General features: G+C 34.4%; 1 protein-coding gene across 1 annotated transcript in view; it reads left to right on the top strand.

The window, feature by feature from the left end:
• The first annotated feature begins 15 nt into the window (after positions 1-15).
• Positions 16-18074, top strand: part of tw (Protein O-mannosyl-transferase 2) — a 34381-nt gene continuing 16322 nt past the window's right edge. Inside the window, exons 1-9 of the mRNA XM_071597537.1 lie at positions 16-373; positions 452-544; positions 6548-6632; positions 7464-7568; positions 7659-7767; positions 10738-10846; positions 13666-13825; positions 14517-14623; positions 16046-16128. Coding sequence (XP_071453638.1) covers positions 318-373; positions 452-544; positions 6548-6632; positions 7464-7568; positions 7659-7767; positions 10738-10846; positions 13666-13825; positions 14517-14623; positions 16046-16128 — 907 coding nt within the window. The 5' untranslated portion in view covers positions 16-317. The remainder of the gene's footprint in view (positions 374-451; positions 545-6547; positions 6633-7463; positions 7569-7658; positions 7768-10737; positions 10847-13665; positions 13826-14516; positions 14624-16045; positions 16129-18074) is intronic.

The raw sequence follows: 18074 nt of genomic DNA, 5'->3' as shown, positions 1-18074 counted from the left end.
CAAGCGTCAACTGAACGTTGCAGACGGGAATACAGTTATCAATGTTGCCATTTAGTTTAAGGCTCGGTTGTTTAACTATAATTCGAGATTTATGCATATTAGTGGCTGTTGTTTAACTTAATGATATTAATTGGATAGTTATGAGTGAAGATACTCTTGATCTTAAGCCTTAGTAATTTAAGTAATTGTTGTACAGGGGAATGGAATTTGAACGACAACATCGCATTATGTCAGGGTTGCCCCGTGCATTACCTTGTTGCCTGTATACGTGTGAAAAGATTTAATGTAGAAAGAGGAATTTTTTATGATTATCAAAAATGCCGAAGAATGTTACAGCTGAGAAAAATGTTAAAACACGGGAGAAAGAGTCTAGGTAGTAGGAATAATTGCCTCAGGAGGATAAATGCATTTTATACAATTATATTTCTTTTATTAAAACAACCCCTTTCAGTTTTCACAGGGATTGGTGGCTTGTATTCATGGCATTACTGATGTTAACTGCATGGATTAGGTTTTATAAAGTGAGCGAACCAGATCACGTTTGGTAAGGCCAATCGCCGATTCATTAATTTACTTGTGTTAGTAAGGTGCAGAAAAATAAATGTCAAATGGTATGTTGGAAGGATAAAATAAATTAGTGTCTAAGATTGTGACGAAATTGGATGGCGTCTCCTAGTCGCCTAGGAAATTTATTCTTTCATGGTAAAAATATAAATAAAAGTTTTATGCAGAATATTTTAATTGGTTTAGAAACTAGCGGATACGGGTCCTGGAGTAGCGTCGAACATTTTGATCTTCCCTTTCAGTGTGATTTTCTCTTTGAAACTCAAATGCATTTATAATGATTGATGAGATGAATTAGAATATTACACTAGATGAGTCTGATGTTACTAGTTTTATTACAGGCCTCATTCCCTCGAATGAGTTTCATTTGAGTGGATATAATTTAATTCAGTACTTTCAGAACTATTGTTGGGTGCATCTGTTAAAAAAGTTTGGCTATTAAGCATTATACTTCTTAAGAATTGTATACTTGAAGTCATTTTCATGGCCTGTTCAACTTATTTGATTTATTGTGAAGTAATATAATATTTCACCATTCAATCCTGCAATTTCCAGCTATTTGTGTCATTTACATTTGCATATTAATGTGACGCCGCACAACACTTTCGTGTTGTTTCCAGAATGTCTTTCTATGATTTGACATTCTGCTCTTTGGCGAATCGAACCTATTAGAGGCGTCATTTTTTAGTATTACGTTCAAGTATTTTGAAGGCAGGATTTGGAAGACCAAAAACGAGAAAATTAAAAGTTTTAAGCATTCATAATTTTTTAAAGTGTAACTATATTTGTTTAAATACTCAACACTAGCCAAGTGATTACATGTATCCTATCTGCATTTGCAGATAGGGAAAAATAGTTGGAACTATTCCCGAATAACTACTTTTTTTGAAGAATTATACTCTTGTGTTTACCACATAGTAAGCATGAAATGAAGAGTAATCATCACTGTCATAGATGACCTGCTCACTTCTAACATACTTTCTTTGCATTACTTCTTTCAGTATGCAATCACCTTACTACTCCGTCCGACCTCTGTTGCCATTGTGCATATTTCACTTTCCACCCATATTGTCTCACCCTTTACGAAAGTAAGCCTGTTTATTAATTATGATAGTTTTCTCAATTGCTCTTTTTGAAATCTACGTATTGAAACATCCAGCCTTCTAGAATTCTTCTCCCAACGTTTTTATTTTTCCCAGCGGTAAACAACCGTGTAACAATATTTTCATTCAATTTCCTGTGACTCAAACCCTTTGATGAAAGTCATAATTGATTTTCATGACATCTCTTCATTGATTTTGCACCTATTTTTTCAGTATTGATTAAGTTCCAAAGTTGTCCTCGTGTCTAATTTTTCTTACCTTGTTAAACATTTTTAATTAAATATTTTGATATCAGCTCAAATGCCTTTGCCTTAAAAAAACTCTAGGTGATTATCCCGTTTTGTTCTGTACTAAACCCATTCCTCCCTTTTTTGTTAAATATTTACAACAAAAATTTACAGGAATTCCAAGGTTAATACCACTCTGAAACCCTATTTATAATGGTCAGTTATATCAGATAATTGGTGGAAAATGCATTTACTTTAATAATTTCAATGCTAATGTCTTTAAAAATCTCATTTTTTTCTTTGTTTCATCATTATGGGAAGAAGTTTTTAGTCAAAAATTTGTTGTAGCCCATCTCATTGCATCTGTAGAAGTATTTTTTACATGCATTGCCACCATTCTAAAGTTTGTATTTGTGAAAGTAAAAATTTGTCGGAAGAAAATAAACCACTGTTAATTATGAAATAATGTACCTACAGTGGTGTGTTAGCAAAATTTTCAGTTATGTACATTTGGTTCTGCATGCTCTTTATGCACCAGTTATGGTTAAATATCTTAGTGTCCAAAGAAAAGTTAGGCTTAAAGCCAATTAAAACCCAGCATTGAGCATGTAGAAAGTTAAAATTCATATGATAGTGAATCATGAAAATGATGGACCATTTTATGTGCAAAATATAAGTTCTTATATTTATTTAATTATTCCTCGTTACTGAAATTCATGTGATTCTCATACCTTACCCCATTGCCTCATATTGCTCAGGACAGAACAGATCGGATAGATCCATTTAAAACTCACTTAATATTTTATTATTTGTGTTTATATACATATTTAAATTCATCCCAGTAGTCCATCATACTTCAGGTTTGTGGGGTGCATATTTGGATTTTCTAGTTTTGAGATCAAATGAGATGATTTAGCTTGAAAAGGAAATTACTTTTAGGGAATGGAAATTTTGATCGAAATTGAGACTTAGAGTAGTGGGAGGAGCCGATGTATAGGATAAGGACATTGAGGAAATCCAGTAATTAGGAATTACATTCAATCCAAGGTGGAGTGGAATTAATAGAAGTCCAATGTGTGTTGTTAGCATCTGGAATCTTGATAGCATTATACACCTACAAAAGAAATTCCATTGAAATTAATTACATCCACTTGGTTCAATTTGATTAATTATACTTTCCTGCTGTATTACTTGACATTATTTTCTCCTGTCTTAATAATTAACTGCATATCTTTCACGGGGGTTGATCTATGAAGCAGGGCAATATCTCTTTCCTCAGATAGTTACTGAACCTGGAACAAAATTTCCCCTGTAATGTCATGCCTGCACAACCTATTTAATATTTAACCCTTCCACAGTAGTAATAATATATTAACCACAATTAATTATGAATACAAGTGTGGAAATAAATTCTGTGAGTTACATCACTATAGTTCTGTCCCCTGAGTCTCCCCAAATCAAGTTTCTGTATCCTCCCATGGCCATGCCCCTTGAAGTGGGCGCTGTCAAGAAATATCTACTTTTTGGTAATGACAGGAAACGTATGCTCTTTTACCACCTCTAAACTGCCCTATCCTTATACTCTTATTTCATGCCCAACACATTCGTGCATTGTTTTATAAATCCCATTCTGTTCATGAGACTCTTAATATTCCTCATGCTGAGAGTTTCTGTGTCCAAACTCATTCTTGATGTAATTGTTTCCTTTTATGCCATTTATCTTGCCTTGTATATCTGTTTTATGATTCAGTTTTCATCAATTCCCTCAGCATGACCACACCAGTGCAGCACAGTACTTTCATTCTCTTGTATTTACAAATACTCCTTAGGTACTCCATATTCACACATTTTCTTTGGCGCAAATGCATAGGTTTGCCTTCAAGCAATAATGTGAGAAGTGTATGTATGCATTGTCATATTAAATGCCTTAGTCAAACATTTTGTATGTAGACCAGCACTAATAACAATTTTGTGCATTCCTTTTGATCTCATCTTCTGTCCAACCAGATTTAGCAAATTTTCCAACAAGGTATCTAAAATTGTCCACATGTTCATGTATTTTGCCATTTACATTCTCTTTAGGCAGCCATTCTTCCCATTCTCCGTATAAATTCTAATGCTTTTATTTTCAACCAATTTATCAAACTTTCATTTTGATTGCCTTGTCGAAGCTCTCCAGGGCCCCCTGCAGATCTTTTCAGATTTCAGTCAGCAAATCTGTATCATTGACTTTGACATCTCCAGCCATTACAATGACCTTATCCTAACTCATGTATTCTCAAAAATCGAACTTCCTTGTTGTCATTGGACATGCTTTATTTCCAACCATTCACTTCTGCACTTGCCTTACTATCTTAATTCATTACATTTGCAGCAATAGTTACTCAGTTATCTCCATGTTCTCTCTAAATCTTCCACAACTCTATTCTATTCGCCCTGTTTCACGACTCCCCAAATCACCAAATGCCGTATGAAATTGCCATTGTTCATCCATGCAGTTCTCGATTACTTTCTGAAATGTAGCATATCTAAGCCTGAGGTTGCCTTATCTGGTCACGAATCACTCTAGCAAAGATGAAGGCGACCATGGATATTGACTCTTGGTACAGGCCTAACAAGTGGGCTGTGAAATTTCCTAATTAGAGGGCATAATATATAGAGCAGGTGGAACAGTAAGCATCTTGGAAGTGATTTGAAGCAATATGGTCAAACTGGTCGGGACATAAGGAGAAGACTTGCGTTGGGCAAAGAAGCTTTCATAGGACAGATGGACTTGATGGCTGGCACATTGAGTAAGAATGTTAAGGGGCTTGTTGAAACTTAGATGTGAAGTGTGATTATCTACGGCGTGGAAACACATTGTTTGAAGCAAGATGATAGGCGTGAATTGGAAACAATAAGTGAGAACTTGGGCATGGAGCTTAGTTTTGTATGTGACTTGTCATTGAGGCAAACTAATAGGTATAGAAAGGAGACCTTTTAGATGTTGGTGTGGAGAAGATAAAATAGTTGGCAAATAAACAAAGAAGCACTAGGCACAGTCGGAGAAGAGAGTAGGTTGTTAGAAGCAATCCAAAAGAGCCGAGAGAATTGGATGAACAGTATCTTTGTTGGTGCTGGAATTTTGAAGACTGTGATAAAAATGAGTGTGTTTGGTAGGAAAAGAATATGAATTTTAGATGGAATAAAAGAAAGTGAAAAGTAGTCAGAAATGAAGAAGGATTATTGTAATTTGGGGCATCAGTTTGTGTACTGTTAAATGGCACTAAGAAATGTAGCGATGGTGACATGCTTTTAAAAAATTGATTGAAATAGACAGATTGTATTTTTTTATAGTCATAGTATGTTGTGTATACTATGATTACTTGTGCTTTAGATCTCATTTTATATCAAAGTTACCACTATGTTCTGAAAAGCTAAGTACCATACGTACCTTTTCCTTTCATATTTCAATGTTCATTCAGTAGGTGGACTAAGTGCCATACTTGACAAAATGGACCCATGGTTAAGTAATGAGACTTAATTATATTCATCACCCTTCAATCTTAGGATTGGTTTGACAGAGCTCTTCATTTATTTCTCTGATTGGTTCACCTCTTCATTTCCGCATGTTAATGTGCTTTGATATATGTGAATGTGCTTCTGGCATTCTCACTTGGGATCTTCATCTGAAGTGATTCCTTCCATCTACCCTTTTCATTTGTTTTCTTCAGGTGATGAGGCATCTCAGAATGTATATGATAAGTATGTTTCTCTTCAGATTTTTTCTTCTTTCTTCAGCCACTTTTTGTTAATAATTGCAATCCATCCATTCCTTCTTCATCAGTGTATTATCCCATCACATTTTCCAGTGCTTACAATCTTTTATTTTTCAGCTTCCTTTGTTGTCCATTGCTATCTTTCTTAGGGTAACATTCTCTGAAAATGCAGATGTTTTCATGTAATATTTCACTAAATTCTTAATTAGTCCCATTTTATGTCATTTGTTTGTGGTATTAAAACTAGTTGGCAGAATTATCTTTATTTGGTTACTTGTTTCCCACGTCACATTTTGAGATATGCTCACATTAAGCTAAAATGCTTTGAAAGAGGTTTTCAATGTGAGTGCTAAGTGAGACCTTAAAAAAAAAAAAAAAAATTCTTATCTTGCAATTTTATGTTGCTTTCTCATTGTGTATTAGCTCATTTTAAAGTTACAATTTTGGTTAATATTATAGTTGAAGTGCTTGATTTTAAGAAGTTTGGAAAATATATTCTCCTATAAATGGTTTTGAATCAACATGTAACACAAACTGTAAATGATGGAATATGGTAAAGTTATGAATTTTGTTTATGCTAGAAAAAAAATGAATTGATACACAAAGTAAATTACTTAATTTTAGTTCTTGGTGTATAATTTTCCTAGCATAATATTAAGATTTGAGACTAAATTATCAATATTACAACTTCCAATACTTGAATGGTTCCTATAAGATAATTGAGTTTTTTTTATATTATTTTTGTGCTATGCTGTTCTTGTGATTCTAACCTTCCTTCTAAGATACTTCATTGTACTATTACGCAATGCTCATGCTCTTCTCTCCAAATTTTAATATGTATTATGAACTGAAGACATAGATGAATTTCATAATCTTTTGTTTTACATTATTTCAGTTGGGATGAAACTCACTTTGGTAAAATGGGAAGCTGGTATATAAATAGAACATTTTTCTTTGATGTTCATCCTCCACTTGGAAAGGTGAGGAAATTATTTAAATCTGTTATTAAAATGCTTAAATGATTGTCTGTAACTTATAATTATTTAATTTATCTTTGTATTTAGTGTATAAAAACTGATTTTTATAGAAGAATCATATTCTTATAACCTGATCTCATGAAATAAGGGTTGACCAACAAAGCTCACTTTTAAATTTTAAATTATTTAATGCAACTGACAATTTGATTGGAAATTAAATGATGCTGCTTCATGTATAGGCTATTGGAACTTATGATGCTAAACTCTATGCTTCATTTATTTGATTGAGTCCAACAAATGTTATCAATGAAAGATCTGGTGCTTTCCCGGCGTATTAGTTGGGTGAATTCTTCTCGGGTCTTCCACCGGGTCAATGGCTCCATAGCTGCCGACGTTTCGATTCCCGACTCGGTCATCATCATCAGGGCTGATGACGATGACCGAGTCGGGAATCAAAACGTCGGCAGCTATGGAGCCATTGACCCGGTGGAAGACCCGAGAAGAATTCACCCAAATGTTATCAAGTTTGCATATTTTCTAATAGTTTGCCTTATATTCTTTTCGATGATTTTTGGTCCATATCTTGAACCGAAAACTACCCTGTAAGAATGAACTAACTTGTAGTATAAAATATACAGCGCTTTTAGATGGAATAGCAGGTTCCCACATAGCATTGCACTTTTGAAAAGAACAAATGTTACCTCACCCTTGAAATAAAATACCTTATTTCAGTCCCATGAAGTTCTTTCTCATGTACATACTATTTACTAAAGGAATGAATTTATCTTCATGATGTCTTCATTTTGCTTTACCTTTATGCTTTCATCTCCACAGATGCTGATTGGTTTATCAGGATATTTGACAGGCTATGATGGAAAGTTCGCCTTTGAGAAACCTGGTGACAAATATGATGGCGTGAATTATGTTGGCATGAGAGTGGTTAGTATGCTCTTGAGTATTTGGCCTTGTTTTGATGAAGAAATGGTAAAAGTACAGAGAAATCCATTCACTTTTACATATTTCTTACAGTTTTGCACATTTCTGGGTGCTTGCATCGTTCCGTTTGGGTTTGTTGCTGTCTGGGAGCTGACGCATTCTCTGAGTGCAGCCACCCTCTCAGCGTCATTCATTCTTTTTGGTAAGTCCTTTTTCTCTCTTGCATAGCTATGAGGGAATCCAGGATAATTTATGCATTTGAATTGCTTGATTTCTCCCATGAATCATCTTCAAAGGATGAATAGATTACTTTAAAAGTGATATGTTATTTTCTTTTACTTATTCAATGTACAGGATGTTTCAGAGCATAAATTGCAAGTTGGGAGTACAATTAGGGGAAAAAAATGACCTTTCATACTGGAAAAGTTTTTCTCTGATGTAAAATTTTTGAAATTATTCTGTCCTCTTTTTCACCCAGATTTAAATTCCTTATTAAGTTTCTGTGTTATTCAATCTTTTATTTAAACATGATGCAATTTGGTAATTCAACTGAATGAGTCACGTCAAGAATGTTGGGAGTCATATGTATGGATTTCTTTAATGATTATAAATTAATAATCAAAAGAATATATTATTAGATTACCTGACTTAAGAAATAAAATAAGTGATGAGAAATTTCATTTGAAAATTTCGCTGAAAAATTAGGTTATCACTAGGTTTGAATTTTCTAATTTTTTTAGTAGTCTGTATTATAACTTTTGATTTATCGACAAAGATAAATGTGACATAAGAAAATTATTTTAAATTACAAATATAATTCATGTGTAGGAATAAAACTTATTAATTGCCTTTCATTACAAATGAAAAAATTCATTTTTTAGACTATGAAGTTGCTTTTCAATCTCTTGATTGTATCAACTGTGCATTCCTATTGAATATCTCATCATTTAAAGGAATCAAAATTTGTTGAGAGTTATTTTCCCAAAAAATATCAGATTTTTGTTCTATAGATTATTTCCTTGCATGGTAAATTCTATATATTTCAGCACACTCAGGACTACTACGCACTTAGTGCACCTTACATCCTTTAATTACATAATAGCAACAGATTCCTTAATTTCTTGGCATTATGTAGTGGTGTATCTGATGTATGTGATATCATCAAAGGTTCTCTCTCAATTTAGCTGCCATGCATCCTGCATGATGGGTGATTACTTCCACAAGTTTTATGTCTTAAATTCATTAGTCTCTCTTTCGACTTAAGTTCTTCTGAACTCCAGTTGAGAATTGTCACTACCAGCCAGCTTCATGATGCACCTGTACAAGTTACCTTAAAAAATCTTGCTATTTCCTAAAGTAACCCACTTAGGAATCCTGCCTCCACAATGGTTTGACGGCTGTTGTAGTGCAGCTGACGGCTGGACTTTACAGCAATATATGTATACATCAATTAGAGAAATTTTCAATTTTTTCAGAGAAATTTTATGGATATATCCTAAGAAATCTAAATAATTAAATTCAAAACCACGATCTAGTCCTTTGACTAGCAAACAAGTTGTTTATTTTAAAATCTTTCCCCAATGTGTTGCACATACAGCAAACATTTGTTGATTGTAAAATTTTCTTGACTGCAGTATAAAGGTATCACATGTCACATTCACCATTGATTGCAATGAAAAATCCATGGCCCTCAAATATATAACTTCTACTTGAGCATCAGCCACAAGAAAAATAGGATTGAACCGCCATTTCTTTTTGCTATGAATATCTTTTGTCCAGTGGTTAATGTTTTCATCTCCAGGGTCAGTTTGTATGTATTATTTAACTCGTGCATTGATTCTATTCTGGCAGCACTGATCGGATAATGCATTTAATTTTTCATTATTTGTGGCATTCAGTGACTACCTTTACATGACCTACAGTACAGTACTTCTTTTTCCTCAAAATAAGGAAAAAGTAAAAAATATGTTAACTGAATTATGAATCTCTTCTTCCACAGGCTTTGCATATTATTGAGCACCATATACCTTTTCTTGATGAAATCATTTCATGCAATAAATATTCTTCAGAGGACAGATTCAATTCGACCATTTCTTTTTCCATTATTCCCAAGGATTAAAAATTCTTTGAAAGTATTCAACTCATCAAAATTTTGTTTCAATATAATTCTATGTGGATATTATGGAGGTTTTTCTAGTCAATTATCAGTCGTCATTGCTGAGAGAGCCCGCACCCTTCCAAATTTTAATTTCTGTTTTGCTCTCAGTTATAAATTTTGGCTTTACTTGATTTTAATTGCAGAAAAAGATAGGAAATATCCGTAGGAACCACAAAAGCCAATACCTTTTCTATTGGCCACCAAGCAGCCTGAATGCCACTGCCACCAAAGTAAACGATCAATCTGTTCTCTGGGGAAAACTTGGTCATGCTCTGAAACAGCTGATTGTTCAAAGCTCAAAGAACCACTCTCAACAACATATACTTCTCATTTGACAATGGTGAAAAATGTTTTCATTAAATTAAAAGTAGCATCTGCATATGAATGGCAAAAAATATATGCATACACCTTCTGCTTTTACTTTTTTAAGATTTTGGCATTGTGCATTTCTCTTTAATCCGGGATTTCAACTTTCAGGGCTATTCCCAATAGCCAATAATATATGCCCTATGCCTACCCTGCATTTTTCCATAACTTTGCTAACTATTCTGATGCTTGTTCAGTTGATATCACCTCCAAAAATCTGTTTGCAATGTGTTTGTTCATTGTGGTGCTGAAAGTATTAAAAAGATGATAGGCCTGAAACCATGCTGCATATCAGTTTTTGGTTCTCTTATGAATTTATTATATTGCTGTGGTGCCGGGAGTTTTTGAATTTGCCAGAAATTATTTTTCAAAATAGTGTGGAAACCTTAAGTAATCTACTTGTACAGGTATTATTTCTTGGATTTCTGGAGAATATTGACAATTTCTTGAGGGAATAATTATGTAAAAATTGTGTGAATGGAATTGTGGTGTAGCTGCAGCACCATGGAAAATTAGAATGACTAATGCTGTTAAATTGCATATTAATTGCCCCTTTTAATTCTGAGGCAATGTAGAAATTAATAAGTTATTTTATTTCAGGAATATTACTTGCGATTTGTTCATGTGTTGCATATCTTTTTTTTTCAGATGTTGGCCTTTTGACGCTCAACCAGTACATACTACTGGATCCAATTTTACTCTTCTTCATAACAGGATCACTTATGGGTGTGGTTAAGTTCCACTCCTACAGTAACAGGTGAGTTTTTGTTTCACATTGTATAGTCATCAATTAGTGCATTGAACCATGCATCAGCGGTGATTACAGGAAGTAATGGAATTGATAGAAATACTACAATATGGCATAAAAAAATTAGTATGCAGACTGCTTTGTGATTGCATCTACAGAAGGGCATTTATTATGCATTAATTGTCGGTAATCATCCGTCATTGGAGCATAAGCCTCTGGATTATGAGTACGTATATATCCATGAATGTTAGCCTTTCGAATGTTTTGGTTGCATGGGTCATTTGTTTTCTAATGGGAAATGTGTGGCCGAGTTCTTATTCTCTAAATATCAATCTTATAATTTTTAATCCATCAGTCTGATCAAATTTTATATAATTGCCATGATTTCTTCTGAGAAGTATTTGAAAAGTGCAAGTTTTACTGTCTAAGAATAGATAATTTCCTACATTTTCCAAATTGAGGAATTGTCTATTCATGCTGTGAAAAAGGCTCACTTCATAGCTTGCGAATGTAGCATTGATGTCATAATTTCTATTTCAAATAATTAGTAATTTTGCAATGGTAATCGAGAAGAAGATTGAGTTTGATAGCTAGGGTAGGGTTCACCAAAAACTTTGCCCTAAGGCATGAGAAATTGACTGAATATGGTTAAAGACACTCATTCATTTTCTTGTGCTACTCCCAAGTTCCTATGAAGTTCTGGTATTCACGAAGTCATACCACTATGAGTTTGCTTGAAGATGTTGAAAAACAACATCCATATTTGACCTCAGGACACTCCTGTCAATAGCCAACATTCTACTTCCTGGCGCAGTAAGCTAGCTGGCTGAGGTTTTAAAGTCATCAAATGAGGAAATAGGTGGTACCTCTTCAGGGACCCAATGGAATATTTTTTTTTCAAAAGTAACTATATTATTGGCTGTCAACCTCTCAGTTGATGAATATATTTTAGAGTACCCCTAGTGATTTGCCATTCAAATAAAATGTATATAAATATTTATGTCTGTATAAATATGTATACTTATTATGTACTTTCAATAGTATTGGCACTATCTATTTTGGTATGTAACCATCTGCTCTGATAATTGAGGTTTATGATTGTGATCATGTCCCCAGATGCCCCATTTCATAATTGCTAAAATGTATATAATGGAAACATCCTTCAAAGATTAAAGTGGCTGGTGATGTTAGCTGCACTCATCACCTTATCATCCCAGTTTTGAACTTCTTTGGAACTGTTTTTATGTGATTTCACCATGGGCATATGCAATAAGACTTGAAATTCCACTTCAGCACTATTTACCATCAACCGAATAAACCCTAGGTCATGTCATTGGGTTTCAAGCTTCTACATTCATGTCTGGTTTTTGAAATGATTAACTTTTCAGGTTAAATAATGTGGTTTCTGGGCTGATAATGCAAAAATCACTAAGAGGTTTATTTTCTTAATCGGCCAATGAAAATCAATTATTGTTCTTTTCAAATGTTGGTCCATAGTCGAAGATATTGTACATGGTTTCATCACAGGTCTGATGGGTTTAGAGTCCAGCCTTACCCTGGTGCTGGTTGCACAACCTTGGGTATTTTCCTTTGGAGAATTTCCTAATCGGGGGAGTGTTTTACTAGTGCATGTGTGCATAATACGTGTCCAAGAATCTGAAATGTTACTGTTTGAAAGAATTACCCTGTTAGTAAAGGTGGGTGGTATACTCCATGCATAGAGGGTACAATTCTTAATGCAAAAATGGAAATCAGTGGTTGTGTTTCTGAGTGAACCAGGTGTATAAGTTTTTCTTTACCTAACTATTTTACTGTTTGTTTCCTATATAATTCCTCCCTTTCTCTCTCAACCATTTCTCTATGCATTTGTTTTTTCACAACGTATTGAATAAATCTAATTTGTTTAGTTTACACTTTGAAAATTTATGCAATGGAACCTCGATCGCCAAGCTTTCTGTAATGCTCACTCTGATTACTAATGCAAATAAAAGACATGGCATTGAATTTATAAGTAACAGTAGCACTGCTTGACTTACACAAATTGATTTTGTACATAAAGATGTCACTAATGATGAAGTACAACATTTCTAAATGACAATAGTTGAGTGCAAATGGCAAAACAGCTTAACTGAATGTATCCAATCAGGTCTCATACAACACACAATAACAACATGATACAACACAATAACAAGTGTAGAACATATCTGTACGGTCATTGACGGAACTAATTATCGGTACTGGGACCAGGCTGTAAAAACAATGATTTGTGTTATGATATGAAAGGTATAAATTTAATAAGGTATAATGTAAATAAATTTAAAAAGTACCTTTGGGATTGCCTTAAACTAAAGTCCTTAATGATTATGTATTACTTGACTCATTTTCTCTATTCATGTTGTGCTACTTAAATATGTATTTTTGTTTCCTTTTGTCTTTTGTTAAACTTTGTACAGGCAACTTTGCTGATATTTTATTTTATATCTCTTATTATATACAGATGTAGTGAATGCTCTATTTGATCTTTTAACTCACTCTACTCCTCAGTGAGCTACATGCTCCTACATGTTACATAATATTATATATTGTAGTATTAATTATTATGAACAAAATCTTGTTTGAAAAGTGCCTGTACTTGAATAAGGAATTAAATAAATATTTTTGATCATTTTAAAAGATTTTCTAGCTTTATAGTGCTACAAAATGTCAAATTTCATCACAAATCAAGTTGGTTGGTTAGGATCCATTATTTTTCTGTTGAGAGTTGGCATGGAATGATCCTGATACTTCTGTAGTGGTTCAAAATGTTATTTCTGTCATTCTGCTTACAGGCCTTTCTCACGGATATGGTGGTTCTGGCTAGTGTTCACTGGATCCATGCTGGCTGGGTCCATCAGTGTTAAGTTTGTTGGACTCTTTGTTGTACTTCTAGTTGGAATACGCATTGCAGCTGGACTCTGGGATCTTCTTGGAGACATTTCTCAACCTATCGTAAGAATGCGTTACCTATTTTTTGAGTAACCTTACATCCAGTTTGCTTGAAAAAAATGTAATCAATGATTTTGCACTACCCTGATAGTTAAGCTGACGAATTCAGCTCTCTGAACCCTAGGTTCCAAGGGTTGAATTCCTGGCAATGCCCCTGGTCATCCACAGCAGGACTCAAACTATCAAATTTTCTGTATTTCAAGGATATTGCTATAGGATTTCAATTATCATTAAATAAGGACACATATTTTACCTGTCATTTTAATTTATTCAGTAAGAGAAGGTTCTAACACCGCCAGTATCTCAAGAATCATGAAAGTAATTCCTAGTGTGGAGTATTTACATTTGCAAGTAATTATGATCTTTTAATGTTTTATTATCTAAGTCTTTGACAGTTTCATTAATGTCTACTGTGGGATTGTTACATATGCAGGCTCATCTTTTTGACATAGCTAACATTAGGTCTTAAAAGAATTCTAAAATTGTGGTAGGTACCAGTTGGATAATCCCTTTCACATAATCGTATTTAATCACTTCAATAGGCACTCTTTGGGAATGCCTCTCTAAGCTGTTGCGAGTATTTCTATTTTCTATATATTCCAGTAGATATAGCACATATTATTTTCAGAGATTTGTGCAATCCCTTTCATTCTGCCCTAGATTGAAGGTGTGTTTTTGCAACTTTTCATTACAGACGTATTCTTTGAAGCATTTTGCTGCCAGAGCCTTGTGCCTCATCGTTTTACCAGCCATTTTTTATGCAATATTTTTCTACATTCATCTTGCTGTACTGAATAAAAGGTATGTTGATCTAGTGAATCTTGGGTTAATATGCATTCAATAATAATAATAATTTTTATTTCATTATTTATTGCAGTTTACCACCATTAATATTTCAATCCTAAAATTGGTTTACTTCTGCCATTATTTTTTTTCTATTCAGTGTTGAGTCCCTCACACCCCCTGGTAGCTTTTCTTTGTTTTAAATTCTTAGTAATTGGTTTCCCATGTGCTTGTCTCTTGGTCTTCATTTACTGGATCTTCCCTTCAATGTTTCCTTCTATTATGCTTCTAACTAATCCATTGTACCGCAACATGTGTCCAATTCATCTAATTCTTCTTTGCCATAGGGTATTCCATATAGTCTTTTCCTCTTCTGCCCCTCTATATACTTCTTTGTTCCTTACTTTGGCTGTCATTTTAATCTAGCAGTCTCCGATGAGTAAACTGCCATACTCTGTATGAAAGGTTTGTCAAACAGCTTCTATGATGGCAACGACAGGTTATTTGAGCATAGAAGTTAGCTCACATGCATGAACCCCGCCTTAGCTTAAGCTATTCTTTGTTTGATGCCAGTTGAGCCTATTCCATCCCAAGTTATACTGCTGCTCAGTTAGATGTAGGGTTCCACATGTTCTAGTTTCACTCCTCGAACTGTGATATTTACCTTCAGCTTCTCAATTCCACACACACACACACCCACCAGGATTTTAGTTTTCTCCTTTTTGAGGTAGTATTATTTTAGTTTATCAAAATTCTTAATTTCCTAGAACAGATATTTATAATAAAGAGTTAAGAATAGATTTGTATCAAGTATTGTATTATCAGAGATATTGATTTTATTCTCCCTGTAATGTTAGTTTGGTCACTGTTCCATTGACAGAATCAGATTGTAGTAAATTGATAGAGATCATTTTTCTCCTCAAATGCTTCATAAACAAGTGATACCAAGGTCCTAATTATATAATAATAGTGGTAATTGTAACACTATGTCCAACTCATATTGTTGCTCTGGATTGCAGCTATTCAAAGTCAAAAAGTTTATTTTACATTCACAATTCTTTTTAGAAGACATGTTAACTTAGTTGTATGACATGAGAAAATGGCCCCAAGTCTCTCATGGCCTCCATCATCATAAAAGTAATTGAATAAATTCTTCTTGAATCTTCTACTAGGTTAGACTCTTCATCTCCGCCGATTTTTTGGTGACACACTCACTCATTAAAATGTCTTGTTTTTACTTTAATTTTTTTGCTTAGGAGGAATATTTTCAAAAGTAAATTTATTCCAGAGATTGCCAAAATTCTGATAGCATTTGTTGAGCATCTTTTAAAATAAACAAGCCCTGGAAATGGCATGTACATAATTGAATTATAATGATTATTTTTCTGGGCTCATTTTATCTTATATCTAATAAGTTTTCACCCATTTTTCCCCCTTCAGTGGAACAGGAGATGGATTCTACAGCTCAGCATTCCAATCTCAGTTGGAAGGAAACTCCCTTCACAATGCCAGTATGCCTCGAGGTGAGTGGAGTTGTATTGCAAGTAATGCTTTCTTACTATTTCACTAATTTATTTAACTAAAATTCCAGATGTTGTTTCTATATGTGGATTTATCATCAAGGAAAGTATTTTTGATGTAGATATTTTCAGTTTTACATTTCCTTTTCAATTAATAGAATTTCACTTTTTGTGTTTTACCGTATTTCCTTCACTGACCATTGCATTATGTATTTTGAATCTGTTTTCACTATCCGTTGGAAAACTAGCCTCAAAATTTTTATTGCCCATCTGTACTATTTTGTTTTTCCCTCTTTAAATTGAATTAGCACTTCACCATCATTGCGTTACTATAAGTTGTGATCACTGTTGATATCTATACCTGGGTAGTTTTTGCAGTTTTCATGAGAGTTAATCTACTGGCTTCCCACCCAAAGGGCCCGGGTTCAAATCCCGCCAGTGTTGAATATTTTTCAGAGGTATCTCGATCTCTACTTAAGGTGCTTTGTGGAGGGAACTTTGAGTGAGTACGCCGTCCATTGGATGGGACGTTAAGCTGTAGACCCCTTGGCAATTTTTGTCAAGAGTAGGCTAATGCCAATGCCGGGTTTCTCTCCACCCTTCATCCTTTCCTATCCATCCCCTATGGCACAAATGACCTCAGCTGTCGGTCGCCTCCCCTAAATACTACTACTACAAGAGTTAATCTTGTTAAAATCTCTCTCTAAACTCTGTTTACTCATACATCTTCTTTGGTAGTGATGGGTAGCGGGTCATTCTCCATAGTCACTACTAATTTAAATTATTATTATTCCAATGAATTCAACTTTATTAGACATTAGGCATATATTCATGCAATAGTGATCACCATGCAAGAACAATTTGACATGGGACAACTTTAGAATACAATACTCAGGGTGTTGCTCTCATTGAATACATTAAATGAGTAAATAGGTTTATTACCTTACCAAGTGAAAAGGACAGTTTTGACATAATTATGCTCTATACTTGAGGCATTGAAAAATACCCTGTTGAATAGCTGTGCTTTTAGACAATCCAAAGGATTTGATGACTTACTGAGTCTACAGCATGGTGTATTGAGTTTATGTACTACAACAAGCAAGGGTCACAGTAGTCCGGAGGCAGAGCACTTGACTACTGACAGGAGGGCCTGGGTTTGATTCCTGGGCAAGTCTCCCTGGGCACTCTCAGCTCCATTCAAACTTTTATGATTTTTCAGGTACCAGATCTTCCTGGGAAACCATAATCAGCACAGGGAAAGGAACTCGCCCCCCTACCCTGATGTGTGAATTTCATTGCCATTGGGCTTTTATTACTGGGTGAACTCTACCATCACCTACCAAACCAACCTTCAGGTTGATTACTGTGTTTATGGTTTTTTTTTACTGTACCAAGCATCATGCCCACATACATCAGCACATTGGAAAAAGTAGCTGAGATCACTCTTTGCATCAAATAGAAATTAAAAGACAAACTCCTTTAAGTATAGCCAATATTCATGGCATACAATAGACAGGGTCAGATCCCAGAGGTGGCAGGATTTTTAATGAGCTATCTCAATTCTTGCTTGCGGTGCTTTATGGAGAATACTTTAAGTTAGTATGCCATGCATCAGATCGGAAATTAAACTGCTGGTGCCTATTGCTAAGAGTAGACTAATGCTAATGCCAGGTTCCCTCCATCCTTTGTCAACACCCTGAACGGCTTACCCATACCATAATACCCACCTAATCCTAATGGCACGAATGACCTCAGCTCTTGGTCACTTCTCCTAAGATCTAATGCCAAGTGGTTTTAATTCTCAAGAAGACATTTCAGCCTCTCTACTCATGCACTGATTTGAGCCAAACTAATCTAAACAGTCAAGCAATATTATGAATGGGTTATTTCTGGTTAAAATCAACTTGGTTGAAGTGGTTTGAGCTGTGTAAAACTGTATGCCCATCATT

Source organism: Hetaerina americana, unplaced genomic scaffold (genome assembly GCF_022747635.1).
Source record: "Hetaerina americana unplaced genomic scaffold, ioHetAmer1.1.p SCAF_9, whole genome shotgun sequence".
In the NCBI taxonomy this organism is placed as follows: domain Eukaryota; kingdom Metazoa; phylum Arthropoda; class Insecta; order Odonata; family Calopterygidae; genus Hetaerina; species Hetaerina americana.
Note: the sequence above shows the minus strand (reverse complement) of the source record. Positions and strands in the feature narration are given on the sequence as shown.